This window comes from Dunckerocampus dactyliophorus, chromosome 1, assembly GCF_027744805.1.
Source record: "Dunckerocampus dactyliophorus isolate RoL2022-P2 chromosome 1, RoL_Ddac_1.1, whole genome shotgun sequence".
NCBI classification, from domain to species: Eukaryota; Metazoa; Chordata; class Actinopteri; order Syngnathiformes; family Syngnathidae; genus Dunckerocampus; species Dunckerocampus dactyliophorus.
In genome coordinates, this window is record NC_072819.1 from 35,983,028 (window position 1) to 36,009,130 (window position 26,103).

At 40.8% G+C, this 26,103-nt stretch overlaps 2 protein-coding genes across 2 annotated transcripts in view; one reads left to right on the top strand and one right to left on the bottom strand.

Moving 5' to 3' along the window:
* Positions 1 to 282: 282 nt before the first annotated feature.
* prpf6 (PRP6 pre-mRNA processing factor 6 homolog (S. cerevisiae)) lies at positions 283 to 15,032 on the bottom strand. The gene is made up of 21 exons (XM_054778761.1): positions 14,806 to 15,032; positions 13,507 to 13,669; positions 13,306 to 13,424; positions 11,688 to 11,766; positions 11,411 to 11,587; positions 11,094 to 11,222; positions 10,807 to 10,901; positions 10,580 to 10,736; positions 10,210 to 10,372; positions 7,663 to 7,781; positions 7,340 to 7,558; positions 6,125 to 6,247; positions 5,896 to 6,017; positions 5,659 to 5,797; positions 3,904 to 4,023; positions 2,230 to 2,406; positions 2,013 to 2,146; positions 1,776 to 1,867; positions 1,580 to 1,694; positions 1,355 to 1,481; positions 283 to 1,077 (listed from the first exon to the last, which is right to left on the bottom strand). The coding sequence occupies exons 1-21, from the start codon at positions 14,991 to 14,993 to the stop codon at positions 925 to 927; spliced, it is 2,910 nt and encodes a 969-aa protein (XP_054634736.1). The 5' UTR covers positions 14,994 to 15,032; the 3' UTR covers positions 283 to 924.
* A 10,118-nt stretch (positions 15,033 to 25,150) lies between these two features.
* samd10b (sterile alpha motif domain containing 10b) overlaps positions 25,151 to 26,103 on the top strand; it is a 64,347-nt gene continuing 63,394 nt past the window's right edge. The window contains exon 1 of the mRNA XM_054794351.1: positions 25,151 to 25,331. Within this exon, the coding sequence (XP_054650326.1) occupies positions 25,319 to 25,331 (13 nt within the window). The 5' untranslated portion in view covers positions 25,151 to 25,318. The remainder of the gene's footprint in view (positions 25,332 to 26,103) is intronic.

Below are 26,103 nucleotides of genomic sequence, written 5' to 3' on the forward strand. Positions count from 1 at the left end.
GTATCCCAAATTATTGGGACCATTAAGCCAACATACAATTGAATTGACTTCCAAGCAGAGGGTTTCATAGGTGATAAGCGTTTGGTGAGCACAAAGAATTCTCTCCTGTTCGGGTTTTGTCCTCAGACGCTGTGCTGTAGCAAATTCTGTTCACTGTCAAAGAAAATATTGTTTTTGTGTGTAACTTCTTGCCTGAGACACTTGCACCTCGTGGAGTGTGGTTGCTTTTGTGATGTTTTGTACTTCATTTGCATGTGATGGAGTATAAGAGTAGTTCTTCGTCTTTATTTCAGGCATTCTCTTTCTTAGCTAATACATTTTTTCCACAACAGTAGCACAATAGCTGTTGGAGGCCTGCAATATATTGACACATGACTACCTGTACAAAGTGATGAATTACAAACCAAATTAAATTTAACCTCAGAGTTCAACTAAAATTAGTAAAATGGGATCAACACATACATTTCTCTGTACGTATGTTTTTCATTTGACTTCTAATCTATGTAAACACATATACAAACAAGATAGCATGTGGTTGTGTGGGGACACTTCACTGCTGCAGGTGATGAAATGTCTTACACAAGAACAAATACTCATTACACTGTACTCATTAGCTGATGAAATGCAATAATCTGGGAAAAAAGTTCAACATTTAAGAAGTAGCTGCCCAGATGGATAAAGACTCCAGGCTATCATAATGGTTGCACAAAGTAATCACTGTCCTGGTGTGACATTTATTTTGACATGAAATAAAATTTATATTCAGTTTGTCATGAAATCATAACTTATCAAACGGCAGAGTAAATCAGTTCACGTTGCGTCTGCTGCAAATGGATGGATACTCGCAGATACTGCATGAGTCTGTGATGCTTCCCTTCCATATTGGTGATTTCAGAGACTTCTCTAGTATCCAACTCCTCAGTCTCAGAACGTGTTTTTGATCTTGCTCGCGACTTGTGCAAGAATTTCTGTTGTCTTCTTCTGCCAGTTTAGGACGTGTTTGGACTCAGCGCACCACAGCTCGCCGTGACGGGGCTCGGCATTTTCACAACGCTTACGCACTTCTTCCTGCTGCTCCTTATTGACACAGACAATGGGTATTAGCAAGTCATAAACACACCCACATACATATCAATCATGGCATTATTGCCCTGGGTATTGATAATCTATCTGGTTTGGAATATGAATGGGAAGAAACGGTTGGTTGTACCATCTTATCCATACTGAGAGCATCCGAGGACAAGTCAAGTAAACTTGGAAGGGTACTGGATGCTGGCCCTTGGCTTCAACACCAATTCCAGAAGTCAGTAGCTAAAGCCAGTCTTTGCTACACAATCTAGGATAAAATTCTTACTTCTGTTCCATGCTGCAGTTCAAACTTGTAGAAGAGAGCCCAAGCATCTCCCAGGTCAGGCTCTATCTTTACTGTGCGGAGGAACCATTCTCTGGCTTTGGTGATCTTGCGCTCACTCCAGAATAACCTAAGTGTATAAATTGTCATTGTAAAACTTACAATTAACGCAACACTGAACCAGAACTCCTAAATACTGTATTATAGAGGCAGAGAATGCAGTCATACTTGGCCACAGCAAGCAGCACATGTGGGTCATGTTCACACTTCTTCAAAGCGTCCACACTCTTGGTCTTCCTTTGTGGTCTGGCCTCTAAAAACACTGCCTCAGCCCACAGGATACCTTAGGGGAAAGCAGCATTTGAAAAAGTATTGAAAAGGAACTTAAATGAAGGTCTTCCTCCTGCACTGGTCACATTCGCACCTGAATTAGGACATTCTTGCAGAGCTTTTGCCATCAGTGTGTTTGCAATGTTCTTCAGTCCGGCTCGGAATTCCAGTCTGACCGATTCCAACCTGGTTACCAGGAGACACATGAGTGACATGTCCAGCTATTTTCTTCACAGCGTGAAGCAAAGGCAGCAAAAACATAGCGAGCCTGATTGAAGCCTTCTGCTTCTTTTAAGCGTCACTCGCTTTTTTGTGTTGTGTTTCCCCTCACCACAGCTCTGGACTTTGGGGGTTCTTGAGTCGTGCCTTTTCCAGGATGGCTCTGGCTCTAGTCAGTTGTCCTATTCGCTCTTCAAGACGCGACAACAGCAGCCATAGGGACACCGAGTGTGGACACTTCTTCAACTGAAGCAAAATAACAGACAACATCTTTTTATAGAAGGACATGAGAACAATTTTAACACGTGCATTCAGTATATATAATTCACCCCTTGGTTGTAGGCCTCTCTGGCTTTATCCATGTTGTCACATTGCTCCTCTATCTGGCCTCTCATCATCCAAAGTTTCGGAAAGTCTTCATAGTGTTTCAGGGCCTCTGTGCACAACTCCTGAGCGGCTTCGATGTTCCCTAACACCCACTCCAGCTTCACTGACTTCATGAACACCTTTAAGGATAATAACACCCATTTCAAACTGAAAATATGTACAAAGAGGTTATGCTGTAAATGTTTAAAATTCCACAGTGCTTATGCCTGCCTTGAACGGTTACAGGTGAAAGTTGTTGTTATACTGTACTAAACAACTTACAAGCTTTCAAACACATTATATGACACTTATCTGATGCAAGCCAACATTAATGAAGACTCACTAGATTTAGTTTAGTCTGTAAACATGACACAATTAAAACACGGTCTTTGCTAGACATCGGCCTGTTACCGGTTTCAAGGTATACCACGGTATGAAAAAGTGGTAAAACCACAAAATTTTGCATCATACCGTTTCTACGATATGAGAGAAAGTGGAGGCCCGCGCACTCACTACTTGGATATGTCCTGTGTTATTCCTCGCAGGCGAAACTAGGCTTCGATGTGTTGAAACCATAGGCGTGTGCTGTGTTGCCATACGTCGGACACAGACAGCCAAAAGTTGCAAGCTGCCTCGTTAGCGTTGTGCGCCAGTAAGGCCACGCAGTTTTTGACATTGTCGGCCGACATATTACATACTCACGTCGAGGGTCACCAAATGTGGAGATCTGATTGAGAAGGAGACGTGAGTGGAGGCTAAATGGTATAATTCGATTGCTCTCCACTGAACAACAAGAACGTGTCAGTTGCCAGCAAAAATTACATGGCCGTAAACGGAACATTCACAGTATGTTGTGACCTTCTTGGGTCACTTGATTGCATTCATTTGCATTTCTACATACAAAGAAAATATCGATTATGTTGTGACTGTAGTTGCAGGATTAGCCACTGCACTGAGAACTCCATTTTATTTATTATTTATTGAGAAAGAATGCAGTTATTTTTATTTATTTGAAATACATGTTCCACTTTCATCATCTCATATTACAGTATATGGTTTAAAAATGACTGTTTTTTTTCTCTTTTCAATATAGATATTTCAAAATAACACATTTTAGAGCTGTAATTATAATACTGTGAAACTGTCAAACCGGGATATTTTTGCCCAATGTTATCATACTCATACCGGCCTATGCTGTGGGCGCCTCCTCAATTTAAAAGCACTGACAAGCGGCTAAGTTTTGTTTGCCAAGTTTAAAAATAACACACACAAAAAGAAGTAACAGAATAAAGCTTATTCGTAGTTGAAAGCTTATTTGTTTTTCTATTCATGTTTTTTACTCATTTTTTGGAAATGGTTCATGGCCAGTCATGCAAATTTTATGATGATGTCATTGTGTACGGTAATATCCCCCCTACATCCCACCACTGCCACAAATAGATTGCAGTCCTGTGGGAAACACTGATCTGCTAGCATAAATAAAGTGTACTCGTACACTAAGCCACGTAAGGACAGATTCACACATATCTATTTAAATGTGTTATTTTGGCTTTGCAAATAAACAAAAACAGAGTTTGTGTCCACAAATGAGTGAACAGGGTTTGTATTTCAACTGTGTGTGGGAAGGGAGCACTTACTCTGGCCGTGGGGGCGCTGCTCCGGGCCTTGGCCAGCAGCCGCCGGGCTCTCTCATACTCATTATTCTCAGATTCCAGCTTGACAGCAGCCAACCAGATCTCTTCACTGTTCGGATTAGCCTGTGGAGGGGGTTTGAATTCAAGTATGTAAACTACAACAATTGACCTGCAGGGAGGCAGAGCACACTTGTCATAACACAATAACATAAAATAAATATAAATATTTGTCAATTGAACTGTCTTATAAATGTATTTTCTGTAAGATTCCAATATTTTTTTTACATTTTCTTAAGGAAAAATTGCTACATTTTCACATTTGCTGATCAAATACAGGGCAGAAACCTAAAGTGAGGCCACCGTGAGCGTGACTTCTCGGTTTAGTGCGCAAGCCCGGCCTACCGTCTGAGTACACACCGAGTTGGCTCATGGCACCTCTGAGTTTGTTTGTGAGCATGCCATCAATATCATGACATCATTATTCTTGCAATCGGACAACAAAATACACACAAATGTCATAAAGGAGGCATCCCGAAGAAGTGGGTGGATGTGTGCGTTAACTGTAAGGTGTTTGTCACCAATGTTCCCCCTAATTTTTCCAAGTGTCTAAGCATACATACGAATTACCTGAGCATTCCTTGGACCTCCGAGAGTGCCATCAAACGTGCACACTGTAGTATCACAATTGTCCAAAACCTGAGAACTTGTATTTTGGATATGTGTGGGTTCAAAAGAACAGCAAGGCGTATTTCACAATGTAGCTTTCTTTACTGTCAACCTCAGACAAAACAAGCCATAGAACTATTTCATCAGATTAATAAACTGAATCTTGTAGGAAACCCCTAGTTTATAATTTAATTTTCCATTTTTTTTTATTGTTTACCATTTATTTTGTTAGTTGTGTATACTTTAATTTCCTTTCTGCTTTGTAACAGCCCGTTGTGGCTCTATTTCATCCTGGAAATTTACTTCAAATTGATGCGATATTTGTTGTAGGTTTACTTTTGTCGAAAAAAAAAAAAAAATTATAAAAAAAAATGTCAAGCCAAAAAAAACAACCATCTTCCTTTGTCTTCGGCAACACTCGTGAAAACGCTGCATAAAATTTCCTGTATCTGGTAAATCCAGCCATCAAAATAAAAGCACGCTAGTCCTACATTTTGTGCGATTCATAAATTTGCTGGAGCAGTGCACAATTGCGCAGGGGCGCAGCTTTAAGGGTGCAACGATTCCTAGAATAATTACAGTACCTCAATTACAAAAAAATAAGGATTTTTTTTTGCCTCGAGGAATCGCTTACATCACCAACGTGCTTACGTCACCCACGCAAGGGTGTAACGCGGCACTTACATATCACAACAGCACGTTATTGTTACAGCATGTCCTCCCGAATGGAGCAGAAGATCTGCGACAAGGTAAAATTAACGTAGCGCAAATCAGTGAGATTAAGGTTAATGTACCTTGCTGATTATCCTCTTAATGAACAACCTGTATTAACATGAAAAAAGAGTCAGTGAAAGTGTCAGTGCTTCCCCAGTCATGAACGTAACTGCATGTCACTGACAACAATCATGCTGTCATATTCTGAATGGATTTGTAGATGCAACGAGATGAAACCATGAGCCAAATAGCTGTCAACTTGTACAACCAGAAGAGATGCTTGCGCGTCTGAAGAGCACAGGGAACTATGATGTCTCAAGACACCGGCCAGCAGGGTCAACGCTATTCAAGTTCAAGTTCATTTGGAGAAACATGTACCTGGAAGGCGAGAGCAAGGATACTTCTAGCAGCAGGGACATCCTCAGCCAGCCACTTGGATTTGGCTCCCATAAGCCAAAGCACCTCTGCCTTGGGACAGTGAGCTACAGCTTTTTGCAGCAAGGTCTCCAAAGACTCCCTAATAGGTACAGGTAGAAAAACACATTTATTGATAAGAATACAAACCAGATTATCAAATACAAAAAGGCATATTTGCACCAAGCTCCTGTTTATTACCTAGTACCATGGTTCTTTTCAAAGTAGGCAGCTCGAAGCCACACACTTTTCTTACTGGGGAACACCTGCAGAGCATGGGCATAGATAGCCCTGGCACACTCCAGTGCTCCATGGGCCACACACTGAAAGACAAAACAAAAAAGCTTTTAGCATTTAAAAAACATTCTACCTCAATGACCCATGCAGATGTCAAGGTCTGAGCATGTCTTATGCTGAACTCATTACGCACACTATCCGAATCCTCCATCCAGGTGTGTTTGCGGTCCTCCTCTTCAATGCCAATCCCAATAACTGCTCTGATTATGGCCTGGCAGGTGGCCACACTGCCAGCTTTGTCACACTCCTCTGCATCCTGAAAGGAAAGAAGGCGCATCAAGAATAGCGTTGAGTTTCATCAATTTCCAATTTCAATTTCACAACCGTGATGCTAGCTAGCATGAGCTACAATAGCACATAAATTATTAGGGATGTCCTGAGCCGAAATTGAAATTAGATAGTGGGCCGATATTAGCAAAAAAAAAAAACCCAAAAACAATGTTGGATGATGTTGGCCTGCATCTCAAATCTCCGCTATTGGCATTCCGACACAAGCAATAGATTCTAGACTCTGCCCCACTGTGTCTATCAAGCAGCGATGGGATAGAGCCCATGTGATCACAACAACAGCGTTTGCTAGCATGCTAACATAGTAGCAAATAGTAGGAATGATGTCAGCCATGTGCCTGTAAAAATATGTTGCAGCTGAGGGCAATACAAGTTGGACAAGGTGGCACAGAACTGGGAAGTTTAATACGACCAACCTCATCGCAAACATGAAGCAGCAACACATGGGAAACTCCCATGGGACAGCAAAAAGTCAATAGTTTTAATAGAAAAGAGCTAGCCTTGTCGGTAATGAGTAATATCAAGTTTAACGTTTCATTCAGCACCTTGAACTTCACTATATTATGCTGAGCTGCCACTACAATGTGGATGAAACTATACACATGCATGAAGAAGTAAATGGGTATGTTTTTTTCATACCTACTGTTGCTGCTACTGTAATATTATTTGATATTATTTGATCAAACCTTTTCTAACATGACACACTAGAAAATAAGTCCTGAAAGTACGTAAGATTTGTGCTTTTCTAATATTCCACACTTCAAAATAAATTATAAAAGTACGTATGATTCGTGTTGATATCGGATCAACGGCAGTATCGGCCGGTATTCAAAGCTGCAATATTGGTATCAGATGGGAGGTGAACAAGTTCTATCACGACACCCCTATAAACACCCTTATAAATTATTACCGTATGAGTCACAGCATTCCAGATGTTGCACCTTCTTTACAAATGTCCAATGCAGTATCACTACTCACATCAGTTAGCAAGACTGCCTCAGATATGCTAATGTAATTACTTTGAGATTAACCCAAGGTGTCTATCTGCACCAAAACACACCTGTATCCACTGCTCCCTGTTGATCTCCACACCATTTGCGTGCAGCGAGGTGATGGCTCTCTCAATGATCTTGTCCACCATCTGTGTGTTGCCATTGGCTTCCTCCAACTTGGCGGCAGTGATCCAGATGTGGCGATCAGTGGGTATGTTCTCTCGAGCTTTGTTCAGGACACGTCGGGCATTCTCATACGTCTCCAGCCGGGCCAAAGCCAACCAAAGCTAAAGATAATGGACAAAAACAGTGAGTTAATTATACCATGTTCACTCGATATGTGATTTTTCACATAGGGGAACACAAACGATAGCATGTGCTACAAATGTACCTCTACACTTGTAGGACAACACTCCACTGCTCTGCTCAGCATAATTCTGGCATCCTCTGGCTCCTCCAGCTCAACAGCTGTCTTCCACAGGCGAACTGACTTGGACACATTCTCGAGGGCTGCATGAAAATCAAGAAACTTTTGAAACGCAACAAACTTTGCAAGCTAGATTTTGTGAAATTGCTATCATTAGCTGACAACAAATATAACTAGCGTGTGTTACGTCAGCATAGCTTAGGTACTCAATGCAGGAAGAGGTGGGATATAATGCTAGCAGTATGTTAGAATGTTGGCGCCCTCTAGGTAGCTGGAGGAACACGTTGTTCCTTAAAGTCTTCCACTGACTGGCACTGAAAGCGCAATAGAAACATATTTACTAGGATTGTGAAGGATAAACCGATGCAACCGGACATCAGGTTTGACAAGCAAGAAATACGACTGCGTCGGTAACAGCCTCCTGGTTCGATACGAATGGATTGTAGAGAGATACTGGGTATCGCGAGACTAGCAATCGTTTGGCAGTGCATCTCTAGAACAACATTTGAGCCTGGGTTGTCGGTGAAACAATTGTTGCACATGCTTCCAGGCTTACCATGACTGAAGGCAAGAATGGATGTAAATAGTGGCACCGCGCTTGTGCTAGCACGTGCGTCATCGGGAAATAATTTCAACACATTAGCAAAACAAAATCTAAAGTTTGGAATGTCCTTGGATTTTACAAGCAGCTCTGAAGTCCAGCGGTAGCACAACAAATCTTGACCAGCAAGGGCAACAGGGACGATTATCGTACCAGTTTTTCTAGGGCTGCTGCTTAACTTATTTGGTTTATAAATTGTTTACTTTGAAATGTTGCCCCTTTGTTACCTACCTGGAGTGTTTAAAACACTATGCTCAACCTGAACTGTTGCACGTTCAACTATTGTTATGACATTTTGAGTATGGGATTATTTACTTTTTTAAACTAACAGCATTTTCAATGCACCCATGTGGCAAATAGTACTATTTACTTAACTTTACCTGGACACATTTTTGTCACTTTTGAAGAAATGCGTCATTATTTGAGGGAGCTGTGCACTATGTATTTATTTCTTACTATTGATTAGACTGAAAGCTAAGACTTCTGTTTTTTATTGATATATTTTATATTGATCCCATCAAACAAAACATGGTTGATCAGCAAGTCTTTTTTGGTCTGTGTCTAAAAATAAAAACATTCAACATGTGATTCTGTTATTCTGTTGCCTTTTTACTTTACTTTGCGAGTGCCTTACTGCATGCTTGGGGATATGATGTGGTCTTTTACACATTTGAAATTATTTTAAGAATGTCACTTTAATAGAATCGGCTTATTTACTTTATAATATAAGATTAATGTCTACATTAACAGATATTAACCGTAGAATTGAACCGTGTAATTTCTACACTGTATGGAATCATATCAAATCATAATGTTTTCAAATTGTATCATAATCCGTGTGTCAATATGCGTCAAATCGTCTATCACAAAGAGGTTTACAACCCAACATTTACTGTAAATTCTGGACTATAAGGTGCTACTTTTTTCACACGCTTTGAACCATGTGGCTTAAACAATAATGTGGCTAATTTAGGGCTAAAAGAACTACAGTTCCCATGATGCTTGTCTGCAGATTCAGGAAGTAGTAGTTGAAGTCCTATGCAGCAATCGTGTTTTGCTTTGACAGATCTTAAGTAAGTTTGATCAAGCATAGAATTAGTAAAGCTTCTACTTGGAGTACGTGGACCGTGACAGCTGTTGAACTCTGCTGAAAAAAGCATCTCACGTATCATTGGAGCTAACGAGTGATGCTGGGAACACCGTGTGTAGTTAGTATTGGAAGGTTTATAGTGTGTCTGTCTGTGTAAATATCCCACGTTACAGTGTGGACACCTGTGGCTTATAGACAAGTGCGGCCTATATATGTAGACTTTTTTTCCTCTTTAAATTTGGTGGGTGAGGCTTATATTTGGGTGCGCTCAATAGTCTGGATTGACAGTACTTATATTGTCCAATGTCAAGAAAGCAACTGGCTTCTTTGACTTCTTGCTTGGATTCAAAAGTACAAGACATGCTGAAGTAGAAAAGGAAGTGAAAGCACCACAGATGAATAACTTCATTAAATAAACTAGAGTAGAATTAAACAAAGCAGAGAAGAAGATTCTGAACATGTTCAGGCGGGAAAGCACTTCTTCAGAGGAAGGCAAACATTTGTCTGTGTCAGTTGGGTATGCTACTTGGAAATAAATATTAGGATGCTGAGCCTTGAAAAGAAGCCATAACCACACCTGCCAAAGTAAACCAGAAAAAAAAACCCGTTTTTTTCTTGTGTAAGCAAGCATGAAATCTGTATTCATAGTTTTATAAGACATGGGAAAGGTTTTGGAGACTTTGGTTATCAACATATAGTACACTACTTTACATCTCTTCCCCACAACAGCAGCAATTTACTTCAAGACATAATTTATTGGCGTTTCAAAGTTTGTTGAAAGATGTAAGCAATAATAAACAGTTAATAACTTCAGCCTTACCTTTCCTGAGGACTCTTTTCTTTGCTCTGACGTCTGTTTCCAGTTCGGCCGCTCTGATGTAGATCCGAACTGACTGCGGCAGGTGCCGGACAGCTTGCGCTACCACAGCTTTGGCTGTGTCACCAGGCTGAAGTCTGGCTGCCTCCAGCCACACATCCTCACTCTGAACAAAAGCAAAAAAAAATGTCCCTAACGGCAAGCTGAGACATCAAAAGTCCTAAATCAAATAGCTGGTCAATGTCATGGAAATCATCCACAAAGATCCAAGACCACTTCCTACTTCAGCCAATATCAACCAAGAAGAACTCAATGAACAACATGTTCTTTAGCCAAGCAAAGCTATATTACGCTTTTTCCAAATGTTCTTTACCTTAGGACACATTTCTGTGCCTTTCATGATGAGGTTCCTGGCTACCTGCAGTTTTCCAGTCACTTCCTCCAGTCTGGCAGAGGCAATCCAGGCAGGTGGGTGGTGGGGGTTTGTTTCCCTCACAGATTTCAGCAGCAGACGAGCCTTTTTGATGTCACTGGACAATACAGAGAAGGCCAGCTATTAGGAACTCGTTATATGAAACAGGCATTCCAGTGCACGTCTACCTGATATCTCCTCCGTGTGAGGGAATCATAGAGTTGAGGTCTGTAAGGTAGCCCTTAGGATCTACCACAGTTTGACCACTGACAGAGTCAGAAACCTGAAGGCAGAAAAAGAGGCGCACACTTGAGAAACATATAAAAGACGTAAATCAAACATTTCAGTATCTTAGCAAATAGAGACTGCTGTAACCTGCAACTTCTGTTGTACACATTACTGTTAATCTCAACTACCTCCAAACATCACACAAAATGATAGCATTGCACTTGGCTGCATATGTTGCAATAATTACCTGACTGAGTCTCATATCCATGAGTGTATTCCTGGCCTGACCAATTTTCCTCATGTCCAGGTCTCCAGTCCCTGGCGTCATCAAGCCTGGTGTCATGCTTCCTGGGTACGGTGTATTAAGTCCACCAAGCTAAAGAATATGGAATGACAATTGGGAGGTGCTTTTCTACATGGCAACACTGAACAATACACTAAATGAATATACTGGGATTTCAACATGTTTTTTGTCCTTTCAACTATAAGAATTTATTAATTTTTTTATTCACAGTGACAACCCGACTGCTGAAGGTGTCATGCGTGAACAGCGTGTATACTGACCCCCTGTAGAGGGTCCACAGTGGTGTGGTTGTCTCCAGTTTGAAGGTGTTTGGAGAAAAAACTGTCTGGGACAGGAGTGAGTTTCTCATGTCGTGGGTTCCTCTGGCGCTTATTCCTGGCATCTCCCACCTCAGGAATGCTAAGCCACTCCTCCTCTGAAACCTCTGCCAGTTTCCTCTGTGTGGAGAAACGCGAGCAACATAAATTATGCAATGACATGTACTGGTTGTGATATGACAAAAATAGGTATTGCAGGAAAACAGAGATAAATCTGTACCTTCAGATCTGAAAACTGCTGCTGAATTTTCGGTCGCTCCATACGGTATTTCTCAATTTCTTCCTTTTCTCTCAGCTCCCTTAAAACATACAGGTCAGACATCATCTTAAGCCTAGTTTACACTTGCACACATTTGATCCCCACAGTGGTACGCAATTTTGCGTGCCAATGAGTAAATTGGTTGGAAACGGGTGTGAAATACCGTAATTTCAGGTGTATAAGATGCACCGGTGTTTAAGCCGCACCCATTAACTTTAGAGAGAAAAACATTTGTACATATATAAGCCGCACCAGACTATAAGCCACACATGTCCATGTCATAAAATGGCATACTGTGGTGCGTACGAGTCTGTGAGGAACAGGTAGCTCTGTATTAGGTAGGAGCCAGTCATGAGTTACAAGGGAACTCATGACGAGCTTGTCAATCCATCGGAGATCGCAGCAAGGCATTGCTTAATATAACACTCTGACTTACGGTATTATATAAAAAAAGAACGCTAAAATCATCACACAACAACTTAATACGCAAATAGATAAGAAATATAAAAGACAAGTACCAATACGATAATAGAATAAAAACAACAACTACTTTAACTTCTTCCCGTCATGCATTGCTTCCCATCAAGCAATTCATTCAGTTGCAATGACTCAATGACGTCGACCAGAGGGAGCCCTGGCTCCCTCTATGGCCATTGCCGTTATAAGACTATAAAAAAAATCGGATCGGAAGCCAAAAAATGTGGATCTGGACATCCCTAGCAGCCGCTGAAGTAAAGGAGATGTCACAAGACTAGAACATGGCCATAAATTAGCCACACCGCAGTATAAGCCGCAGTGTTCAAAGTTTAAGAAAAAAGTAGCGACTTATACACCGGAATTTACAAGTGAGTAAACTCTGCGGAGCTGTGTGCCAGTGCACAAAGAAAATTTGGAAATGTTCAAAATTTGTGGCGTGCATAATTTCCATGACTTAGTAGTAAATGCAATGCGAACACACCGCGAAAGCGGCGCAATCGATGCGAAAAAACACTGTGGGTGGCACATATCAAAGCGCGTCTCGTTCACATGAAATGGGTTAACTTTTCCACCACCTCTTGGAGCAAGTCAGGGGGAATTCTCAAGTAATTTCTGTTCCCTCTTGGATCTTCCTTGTGAATTTCTGTTAATAACTAATCATAATTCCCAAAGCGATGTCTTCTAATCAGCAATTCCCTTTCCCACAATGTCTGTGCCTTTTTTTTCTAGTTTATGCCTTCTTCCTGCTCTTTCCGCATTCTTTTTCTGCATCTATGAGATACATACTTACCTTACGTTTCTGCAGTGAGAGCTTCTTCGCTAGAGTTCAACATCTTGCATATAGAGGAATTAATGAAGCTAGGGGGATGCCTGCTATTGCGTGGCGTCACGTGGGACAAAGCGGACCAAGCAAACAGTGTGGAGACTTTAACCTTTTCAGGTGCGCCATCTAAATGACATGCATTGCCACAGCAAATTGCGAGACAACGCATTGGCAAAATACGTGCAAGTGAAAACTCGGCTTTACACTACCAGCTTTGGGTCATGACAGCCAAAGACTGCTTAATCCTAAAGTTTATTGCAGCCATGCTTTTTGACCAACCTTCTTTCTTTACGTCTTTCATCCATCCTTTTATCCAGAGCTGCATATATTGCATCCGCTTCTTCGTCATCCTTCTCGTAAGGGCCACTGGAGAACAAGCTCCCGGCATAACCATTAAACTAGAAGAAATTGAGTGGAACATGATTTCAATGACAAAAATACTGCAAGTTGAGTCATCTTTGCCATTTTTTGTATTTTCACCTCATCATAATTGGTGTCATTCAGATCTTCATCATCATCATCCTGGTTCTTTTTCATTTGGTCCCCAACTGTCCTCTTCCCTGGGGGTGCATGTCGGTCATCCACTGGATCGTTTGCATCACGAGCAGGACCAATATCAGATCGGGTTGTGAAACCAGTGGCACTGAAGAAAAACAGTGACGGCAAGTGTAATCCACAAACAATGAGACCTAAGGTGTGTGTCAATTTTATTCTCCTTAAAATGTGCAGTCTGCCTTGGTCAGGTACTGCATGCGGGGTGCTAACTTTCCAACATGCTACAAGCATTATAAACCGTGCGTTTCATACATAGGCTTGTCATGATAATCAATAAATTAATTAACCCAACGATAAATAACTTAAAGTAACGATAATTTTGCCGGCCTCGACAAATATTGACTCCTCCCTCTCTCTACCAAACAGGTTGGATGACAAGAAGTTCACTCTGTGCATCTGTCTCAACACCTGGACACATTGGTTCTATAGCGGAATGAAAGGAGTGAGTGAACCCTCCTGTCAGTCATTCAGTCTCTTCGTCTCAGTGAGGAGATGCGGAACAATCCGTTCAATCAGTTCTTTTAAACCACTATCGGTAACATATGCTAGTCAGTGGTGGTGTTCTTAGATTTTTTGGGGTTAAAACCATGTAGTCTGTAAAAGATGATTCACAACATTACTGAGCGATACTGTCTGTCCTCCTTTGTATATAGTGTACATTTACTTGTATTTACTTATATTTTTACTTACCATTAGTAAATATGCAAATCTTGCTTATTTTAAATTCTTTGTATTTTATTATATTTTATTCATATTGCATTGCAGTTTATTTAAGAGTCCTTTTCTTCTTCAATTGAGCTACTGCAACCAAGCAACTTCCTTTGTAATCAATAAAGTCTCAGTGTAATTTGGAGCCAAAGAGAGACTGTATCTTTAAACAAATGAAAATGAAATATTTACAGCAAGATATTCTTTCAAGAAGTATTCTGACCCTGCCTAGGAGGAGAAACAGTATATTCGGGAAAGTTTGCGGAAGTATAAAAAACGAAATCAGAAAGCTTAAAACGGAATGCCACATGCACGTAAAACTTTAGCTGTGGACTCAGCTCCATAAATGTGAGACGACGGTGAGTACATTTCTTTCAATTAACAGCAATTGCAACAAGATGAAACAATTAAATACCACGTACTGCTAGATTTAATTCAAAATATAATTCCACAAAAGTCAGTGCAAGTGGTAAAAACACAAGATAGTTAGCAAGCTAGCTAAAAAGATTAGCTTACCCTCTGCCTAGACCGGGAACATAGCCCAGCGGGGCGGGCATGCCCAGGAATGGTTTCTTCTTTTTCCCCATTAGTGGAGAGGCTAGAGGTATTACTGGGGGGACACTGCTTCCTCCCGCTGCTCCGGTGCCTCCTGCATTGGTTTTGGAGGCATTTTTAGACGTTTGTTTGGCCACATTAGCAGACATCGCTACTCCACTTTCAACTACGGGGCGGCTCAATACCGGATAAACAACACCAGTACATCCGCTCACTAGATTTGTAACAGAGCCCCCACTGGACAGGCGGGCCACTGCTTTTACTTTACAGATTTCTAACGCCTAATTTAATAAGCGGGTACTTGTTGATGATAGTTGGTGTAATTATGCACAATCACACTTTTAACACTCAAAGTTTAGACATTAATACAGAGAAAAGGATTCAACTGTAGGTACTGATTCGCCCTTGATTGTGCTACATTGGCTGTCATAAAACGTATACCCACAAAGGGGCGCTACTTCCTGATGAATAAATGACTATTTCCGCTGTGAGACGTAGCGTTTTGTGTTAATTACAGTATTACAAGTAAGCGTTCTAGTCTTAATTGTGTTATTATTGCACCTTTCAAATGCATATACAGCATAACGTAGTGTAGTAGTAGTAGTGTAGGAGACATATTAAGACTTAATATTTTGTTGTATACACGATATTTCTTTATTTAATTATTTTTAAAGTGTTATTTAATGCCTTAGGCCGCGTCTGTTTTTCAAAAAAGAATAAATGAGGTCCTCCCCATTAGTGATCTCTAACATTAGAAATGCGCTTCTGGATGAATGGACAAAAAATCCCATTAAAATCTTGTAGAAAGTCTTCCCAGAAGAGCGCAAGCTGTCATAGTAGCAAAGGAGACAATTATTTCCCTGCATGTTAATGTAATTGGTAGATGTCCCAGTACTTCTATCAACATAGCATTCCTGTCAACCCTCCCATTTTTGTCAGGAAACTCCCGTATGTCTCCTGAATAGCTTCCCGTAAATGTCCCATATTATAACTTTCACTAAAAAAGAAAAAATCCTCACTGGGACTTATGTTAGTGTCTTGCACAGAAAAAGAGGAACAGCAACATATCTCAACTTTTCATTTCTCTAACGGCACAACTATCTTACTCACTGGTAGGTCAGACAACAGTATACAGTCTTCCCTCGCGGATGCGCTGTTTCGCAGATTTATATGAATGATATGAACGCACACTGTGTTCTGCGTCTTTGACGTGTATTAGAGTGATCTTTTGGTGCTCTGTTGCATGTGTCTGTTATTGTATTTACTACTGCTACCAGTAGAGGGTGTTGTGTAGCCCAGTTCATCTCTGTAACTATAGAGCCACAACAGTCCTGATTGGCTAAGGAAGAACCCGTCCATTGTGTTCTGCGCTCTGATTGGCTGTAGACCATTGTCAATCAATCTCCTTCCAGGACTGCCTGTTTCCTGTTTAAACAAGAGAGAAATGTGAGAAAATGTTAATGCCTGTCTGAGAAAAGTGTATAAAGTGTATGGTGAGGGGTTTTACAGCCTTACAACATACAGTATAAAATAATTGTACAAAAATATAGTTGGATATTTTGCGGATTTCACTTATTGCGGGCTATTTTGGGAACCTATCCCCTGCCATAAACAAGGGAACACTGTACTGCACCCTTTTTCAGTTCTGGTCTACAGCGCAAAGCCTTCTGTCTAATGAAGTATACAGTATAACATTTAGCAACACAGCACGACAGGTTACAATGGTGGCGCTATCCACGCTTGACTGACAGCAACCTGTGAGGACAATGGTGCCCCCTTGGTTGCCTCTCTAGAACCGCTCCTGTGAATGTGCACGAAACGACGGTGAGTGACAGCCATGAACGCCAGTTATCTGGAAAGATAATTACAATTGTAAAAAAAAAAAATAAATTCCTTTCAAAGTGCTCTTTTAAACCACTAATGGCAACATGTGCTAGCCGGTGGTGTTCTTCTTATATTTTTTTCTTTTTGTGCCAGCTGTAAACAGTCCCTTTAATGTAACTAATGAATAAGCAAGTCTGAAACAAATAAACCATTCCTACTTTTATTATTTTGTTGGTATTGTTACATTGTCTTATATTGTTATATGGGTCATTCTCCTGAAAGGGGTACCAAAAGCGTGACATAGCGTGACATAGCAAGCAAAATAGAAAGTTATTTTCTAACAATTTGCATATTAAAATAAAGTATATGCTGCACGGTGGCCGAGTGGTTAGCACGTTGGCTACTCAGTAGGAGATCTGAAAGATCTGGGTTTGAATCTTCGTTGAGCATCTCTGTGTGGAGTTTGCATGTTCTCCCCGCGTGCGCGTGGGTTTTCTCCAGGTGCTCCGGCCTCCTCCCACATTCCAGAGACATTCATGTTAGGTTAATTGGCAACTCTAAATTGTCCATAGGTATTAATGAGAGTGTGAATGGTTCTTTGTCTATATGTGCCCTGCGATTGGCTGGCGATACAAAAATTTGCAGTATCACCCACCCCAAGGTTGCACAGGATGAGCTCTAGTTCTAGGAAGTTGTATTGAGGTCATCAGAGACGACCATCAACTGGTTTGTTCTTGTCAGTTTTTAGATGCGGTTCAATTGCATAGAAGCTGCTATGAGTGCTGTGAGATAAGTGCATTTGTGGAGAGAGTCTCGGCCCATATAGAAAAGATGCTGCATGGGTCTTGATTGGGACAGAGGTCCGCCAATTGTGGATGGCTAGATGACATGGGATATGAGCATGTGACAGCTATAACATATTTCACATCGTGATTATGCTGAAGAGTCCACATTCCAACCTGAGAGAGGAGATTACAGTAACAGTAAAAATTAACAAATTAATTCTCATCCCTTGAGGAGACGAGGTGCCATATATCAGTTGGTTTCAATCACGTTTCACTTCACCCATCCACGCCTTTGCACGAGCCTTTATATTTTTCTTCATTTACGCAGCCGAGAGTATACAGATCATTGTGTTGCTGGAAAAAGATGCTGTGATGAAAATGGACTGGCTGGCAGATTTAAAAATATATAGCTTACACTGTTGAGGAAGAATTTTAAAGACAAAGTGCCTCAGCGCCTCATTTCATCCAGCTCCATCCACAGTCTGATTATTTTTCATAATATATAAAGTACAGTTTGAATTAATATCACTGGTTTGGATAATTGGCGAAAGACACTGACAGTCTCTTTCATTAGTGTTAATAAATTATTAGTATAAGAGAAAAACGTACTTCTCGCTCAAGCACATATGGTCCATTGTCACACTTTTATGATATATCTACTGGAGCCCTGCTATCTTCCATACACCCTCCACTAAAACAAGTAGTTGCAATGTTGGCAATAGACGATGCTACATAAATGGAAGGCCATGAAGACTGAAGAGATAACATTGTCTCACCACTGCTGTAGCCACTCACTTTGATGTGCTTATATGGCTTATAAGGCTTATATGAATTCACTTGGATACAGAATTAAAATACAAATTACATCCCCTGGGTATCTGATTTAGATAATTCTCTTCTTGAAATTCAATGTTCGATTTTTCAAACGTATGTTACGCATGGTGGTCTAGTGGTTAGCATGTTGGCCACACAGTCAGGAGATCGGGAAGACCTGGGTTCGAATCTCCGTTGGGCATTTTCTGTGTGGAGTTTGCATGTTCTCTCCGTGCGTGGGTTTTCTCCGGGTACTCCGGTTTCCTCCCACGTTCCAAAAATATGCATGTTAGGTTAACTGGCGACTCTAAATTGTCCATAGGTATGAATGTGAGTGTGAATGATTGTTTGTCTATATGTGCCCAGCGATTGGGCGATTGGCTGGTGACCAGTCCAGGGTGTACCCCGCCTGTCGCCCGAAGTCAGCTGGGATGGGATACTCCCACGACCGTAATGAGGAGAAACAGCATAGAAAATGGATGGATGGATGTTACGATGAGCTGTTTTGAGTTTTTCGGTATACAGAAAGAAGGATTTTTTTGTAATCAGTTGGTTTGATTAATGCAAATAATAAAACCCCTGACTTTTGGAATAATGATATGTGGAAAAATTGCGTAATCGGTGCAATTGCTGCAAACAATAACACTAATAGCCTAGACTGCTTATGTGTATTATAGGCATCTCGTGATGTAAGCATGTTGCACACTGCATGATACAGCGTGTATATTTATGTGTGTGTCACTTTGCATGAATACATAGAAGCATTATTTATGTTTCTCTAGCATACATATAGAAGAGAGGATTACTGAATTTGTCAATATTTTTCACAGCAGATGTTCATAGAGTGATAATGTCAATTTGAACATCGACCAGAAGAAAATATGAACACTTATTAGATGGAAACAAATATGATTATATTCCATTCATGTTTTTTGTCATTGTAAAAGGAAAAAGACACACAGGGTGTTGGTGGAATGACTAAACGGCAATCTTACAGACGTAATCTTCCACAAATGTACATGGACACACAGGAGCAAACACAAATGCATCATCCTTACTGTTTGGGCAGCAACTCTGACTTGACTTTAGCTCTTAACAAACCATGAAGCAATGTCACCAAATGGGACACACACATCCTTGTTTTCCACTATCACACACATATGCTAAGCTCAATTACCATCTCTTGAATGCAAGCACAAAGTGTGACTTACACCAAATGATGGCCTGAGATGCTTAAGGATTTATAAACTCTGATTAGCAACTGTGTAATAAGAAAGAAAGAAAAGTGTCCTTGGAAAAGGTCAAAAGTAAACTGCTTTACCTTACAAGCAAAGCACAAGTCAGCTGGAGTCATTTTTGCCAAGGCATGCTCCAATGGAATTATTGATCTTCTAAGCCCAGTGCGACGACAAAGTTTTCACTCTGATGATGGGTGTCCCGAAAGCTGCGACTGTGGAAAGGAGACAAAGGGTGAGTTTGTATTTTGAATAGTAATGCGTCAAAGAACATGACACGAGTGAATTGGGGGTCAATCATACTAGATGTGATTCATTAGGCTAATTGCCATGCGAACAAAATGAACCCCTCATTCTTCTGCTTAAGCAGCAAGGTCACCTTGAGTAAATAGTGCAGGAAGCCTCTTGAATATATAATATATACAGCACTAAGTGAGGGGGATGCTTACAAACAATTAATAAACAAGCAAGAGAACGTGAAAAACGTGTCAATTGGGTGTATATCTCACATGAAAAGACCACCAGCTTGCGTGAGCTTGAGTCAAGTTGATTTGTTTCCCTAATGCCTTCGCAGATAAATTGGATTATTGAACTAGGCTGTTCTCAAGATTTGTTATTTAAACACTTGTGACCAGGACGCACTGTTTTATTTATAAAGGAGAGAAGTGTCTTACAATTCACACAGTTAATGACTGCTAAACACAAATAGATGAAAGTGGAAGAGGTGGAGAGAATGGGAACAGCTTACAGTGGGATTTAGAAAGAAATGGGCAGGGTCTGACAAAGAAGAATCTAGGCATCTCGCTATTATTGTCTTGTTGCCGTGTGGTTTTGAAGATGGTGAAGCGAAGGGAAGAGAAAGATCTCTGAAGATCAATTTATGTAATCTGGAATTCTAATCATCATCCATTATCAGCACTTGAATTTAAAAGCAAAAATGGGAAATTTATCCAATTAAAAAAAGTAAACTTTTAGTGAACTCCGGTTAAAAAAAAGGCATAACTAAAAAGTAATTACGGTCAAAGGAATTGTCTTTGGGGTGAGGGAAGCAGAGTGACCGCAAGAGTAAATGCAACTGACTTTCAAAGATGAAACCTAAGATGAGAAAGGATGATGAGCGATGGTGCAAATCTTACATCCTCTTTTTTTCTTTCTTCTTTTATGTCTCCGTTCAATTTCTTCCTGCCTGGAGGCCAACTTTCCGGCCTGTATTGTTGCAGAGTAGGAAGGCAGGGGGTTATGTGTAGAGAGGGGCAGAGACACATGGTCCAGGGAGATATACATCCCATTTGTCCCTCCATGTATGCGTATACATACCAAACACCCTTATGGAATGCATGAACACACACAGCAAAGGTAACCATATGGAGGTCGCAGTGCTGAAGACACAAGATGATGATCAAAAGCTAGCAAATGGACTCTCTCAAATAGGGTTTGCTCCACATCTTGAATAAATGAGTGGCGATACCGCATTGTTTTAGAGAAAGGGTCTCCTCAGAAAGGGTCGCACTCTGTCTGTACAACGTAAAACAATTTTTCTCAACAAGAGAGGAGAAATATGACCTTATGGAAAACTTTATCTGAAAACACTTATTGTACATGCACGGACAACGCTAAAACTTTTAGCATTTCTGTATGTGGAATCAAGTTGTGGAACAGATTGAATAAGTAACCCAAACAATGCACTAAAATGAGTGATTTTGAGAAACAGTACAAGCAGTGCATAGACATCCACACAGTGGCAGTGACATCCACACAAGCCATATACAGCTGTCTTGTGTCTTGTGTGTACCGTGTACGTTTCGAAACAAGTTTAAGATTGCAACGTGCATACTGCAACGTATTGAGAGGGGTGTAATACTTTACCACGCTTATGTGTATAATGTAGAATGATAGCCATACAGGCAGCATGTTTGTTGCAGCTCTTGTGCAGGTGTACCTAATGTTGTGGCCAGTCAATGCAGGTTACTGTTACCACTGTCTGTGTACCGCCAAGTGAAAATGAACAAAATTCTTATACAGTATTGTAGGTAGCACTCCTGTTTTATGATGACTTCATGGAATAAGACAAACATACCTTTCAAGGAAAAAAGCGATCATGCTACCCCAATTGAGCATATATGACTGACTCAACACAAGCCTGCACAGCGCTGTCTTGTCAAATGCACCGCGTACATTACGAAACAAGTTTACCAAGTAACTTTGGATACAAACCGAAATAGAGGCGAGTTGAGGAATACCTAATAAAGTGGAGGCAGTGGGTAACACCACACAAGCCGTTTTCAACTTGCCAATTGCGCCGTGTACGTGAATGAGGCACCACGCAGCTCTTCTGTGCCTGCCACCTGCAGCCTGCAGAGTCTGTCTCAAGAGGGGCATGTGTGACTGGCCAATCACAGAGCGTGAATAGTGAATACATTATGAGGATTTTCTTTCATCACAATTACGGATAATGACAATATGTACTCGTTTAATGCTCGTACTCGACAAAAATGCATTATCTGTAACGGATATTTGTTTATAAGGAGTATCCGGCTCATCCCTAGTTATTATCATTAAGTCTGCTATATAATTTCTTTGCAGTAAGTGTATATACCTTGACTGTCATTGACCACATTGTTATATTGCCTTATCACTTTCCTATGAATTCACAATTGGCAAAAACTACATTTCGAAAGCAGGAGGTGAAAAAATTAATTGCAACAGATGTGAATTGGATGAGGGGTAGGATTAAACAAGCTTTGCTTCTTCCTACTCCTTTTTGGACATGTGGTACTGTAAAGTGTACTGTGTGATGTACTCAGGTGTAACTTGCATGCATGTTCAAAATGAATTAAACCATTACCATTAAAAAGTACAAGCACTTCCCCGGGTCTATGATTGAGAAAACAGCCCAAGAGTGCAACCTTACAATATAAAGTGGCTGTCTTTCTATCATTTGTACTCAGCAGTGTAAAGCTTCCTGTGGGAATTCATCAGATTTCTTTCACTTTCACCTGAAAGAACCACCCCTTTCATATCAGATTAACTACTGGAGGAAGCTCCATTGAGGTTTCACTTCTTTGAAACTTTCTGCTTATTCAAATACACCACCCAGGGTTTTTTTTTTATGTTTTTTTTCCATGTAGTGTTTTCTCAGTGTTCACGAAAGGACAGCCATTCACCATAACACCGGCTTTGGGAAGGCTGATGCCACACTCCAGCATCAATAGCTTCTCTATGTCTTTTCAAAAAGTGCTCCTCTCGCTTTGAATAGCGCTCAAGCTCAGTGAATTCCCTTTTTCTTACTGCTATCAGGCCACAACACACTGTTGGAGCACAAGCACATTTCCAAGTATTTGTAAAGTGGTATGCATGAAAGTGTGTGCATGAGTTTAATATGTTTTCTGTGTAATCGTATCAAAAACCTTGGCACGAGGAGGACATATGTGGTGGCATGAGTAGGCCTATATACTGAATGTTTAATGGCGTCATCAGTTGCTTAAAGGATGCAATGCATGGTTGGTTCAAATCATGCCTTGTTCACCTGTTCACAGCTAGAAGTTGCTACGACAAACTCAGTGGGAACGTTACATGGATCAGTGTTGCTGACTTTGCCGCTCAGCTTGCACAACAACCCTCTCACTCAGTCCTCCACTGTCTGCGTGTTTCATTATTCACAGTGCTGACCATCCTCTGAATTAAAGATACATGCTTTGGCTGTTCACTGTTAGACAGGACCAAATGTCCTTTCAGGCGTACATGAGCACACTTCTAAATTAAGATCTGTCTCTGAGATTAAACACATTTGCAAATCTGTATGTGTGTGTCTTTAGGGAGCCGTGTGTGTGCGCGCGTGTGTGCGTGTGTGTGTGTGTGTGTGTGTGTGTCTCAGAAAGTCAAAGACAGTCGCTGCAATCAGTGGCATAGCTTGGGTTGCCAGCGCCCAGAACAACCAAATATTTGCACACACTAACCAGTGGACTTGTAGCATGCATGAGTCTTTTCCACCATGCCAGTATTGAGCTTTCTGTTGTTTTATGTATGCACATAGTGGGGACACACTAGGAACACATATTACTGTAAGAGCATCATTAAAAACTCAGGTGGCATGATGTGGCACCTTTAATACTTGTTATTGGAAAACCAAAAGAAGAAGCACTCGAAGAAAAATAATGTTGGGCTGAGATTACTGTAGTCACCTTGAAATATAAAAACACCACTGCCCTCATTCTTTCCTCTTTAAGGTCTTTCAGGGACGGGTCTCTTGGCACACTTATACTGTGCAGTCTGCAAGCATCTGAACGCCAAGAGAATCAATTAGTTGGGGATATGGTGAGATTATACTCACAAAGACTCGATCACCACTTGCTCCCCAAAGATCCTTTTTGAAGTGAAGAATAGCTGCCAGTTGGAAAATATAGTGGGTGGCTAGTTTTAGACATTTATAGAAGAATATCAGCCCTTAATTAAATTTTGACACTGCTACTACATTTACTTACTGATGACGCAGCATCAGGAGCAACTGGGGGTTCAGTATCTTGCCCAAGGATACTTCGACATGAGGACGGAGGATCAAAACTGCAACCTTCAGGTTGGTAGAGGACTACTCTACCACCTAAGCCATGCCACCCCGGAAAGCATCCAGGTTTTGTAGATTATCACATAAATTAAATCTATTTGTACAAGGCTGTAACCTGCACAAATAAAATGACTTAGTTTATAGTTGCCATAGAAGAGTAACACTAAGACAATAAAATGATTTATATAATTTCAAAGTATTGACAAGTTTTCTATTCCGCTTGCCCTTTTCTGAGTCAGACACAATCCCCTGCAGTGCAAATCTCTCTTAGTTAGACACAAGTCATCAAAACTACTGGTGAGTGCAACATTTATTGTTTTTAAGCTTTCACAGAAAGTGGTTTACATCTTTTACCATCCATCCATCTTCTACAGTATGCCGCTTATACCAAATGACAGCATACCTGGTTGCGGGTACGCTGGAGCCTATCCCACCTGACTTAGGGCACCAGCCAATCGCAGGGCACATATAAACAAACAACCGTTCACACTCACATTGATACCTGTGGACAATTTAGACTCGCCAATTAACCTAACATGCATGTTTTTGGAATGTGGGAGGAAGCCAGAGTACCTGGAGAAAACCCACAAACGCACGGGGAGAACATGCAAACTTCACACAGAGATGCCCAACGGAGATTCGAACCCAGACCTTCTAGATCTCCTGACTACTGACTGTGTGGCCACCTTGCGGTCCTACATCTTCCACACTTAGGACAGTTGAAAATGTTGCTCAAAACTTTGCCTGTGCAGGTAATGATCTTTGCATGGTGGCAGTTTGATCCTGGAATTGATTAATTCAATTATCATTATTTCTGGTGGCAAACATGTAATAGAAATACTGTAAAGAAAACACAAGCCATTTTTTTAAATCAAGCCACTTAGCATAAAGACAATATGTTAAAGAGACACTTAAATTAGACTAATTTAATGATGTAAGCCACGTTCTGCATTAAAAAATAACGTAATTAAGACTCAAACGTAAAGAAAAATGAAGAGAGAGAGACGTAGTGACCTCTCTGGTCCGTCAGGTGCGGAGAGGGGGCGGAGCTTGAGTGTTTGCCGCTTCACCAGTGCCGGGTGCCGGCTTCCTTGACAACAAATGGTCGTAGAGAGTGAGAGTGTGTGGTCCTGCTCTCCGCATTAGAGGACCCCTTCTTCATCTTTCGGCCAGACATTTTCTTGGTCCTTGGTCTGGCAGCAGAATGGAAGAACCCTGGTGACAGCACCACGGACAGACCCACGCTGAGACCGAGCATGGCGGTGGACGGTAGGCAAGCGTTGTGTTGACGTGACCCAATACACTACTTTTTGTTACTACACACGGATGGCAGGAATGTTCTGTTTTTACTGTGCGAAACAGGAAAGCGCCAATAACTGGAGATTAGTTGTCGATAATGTGTTTTGTCTTTTGTTTTGACCTTCTGTGTCTTTGTGTTGTTTTTGGGTGCATTATCACTTTTTTTCTATTGAAATGTACCAATTATCCACTCACACTATGTAACACAATCACAATCTGGCCAAAGGCTACGTTCCCTAAAATGTTTTAAATATTTTGCACGCACTTTGCTGGTTTTGCACTTACTATATTTGCATCCGTTGTAAGGCAGCTTTTAAATGATGTATTAAATATATTCACCTGCCTCTCCTGGATACAGTACATGCAGTATTCATTTGAGGAATACAATAATGAGGCAGCTTTTATTTATTCTTTTGTTTGGCTATAAATAGAGATCAAGCAGTGTAAATAAATGTGCGCAAGAAGATGTTTTTTTAAAAATGTATTTCATTGTTATGGCCAAACCATACTCTTGTTTCGTAATTTAATATTTTAGATTGACACAAACCCTTATATTATGTCACAGGATGAAAGGCTTGTTTTACAGTTTTGGCATTAAGATGACTTCCCACTACATAATTATGTAGTAATTTTATGCTGAAACTAATAAGTATTGCGCTTGCTCACAATAAAGAGAATGGCATATCATTCGTTGTCATGGGAACCCTTCAATATTGATGGAAAAAGCTGGACACTTATCAAG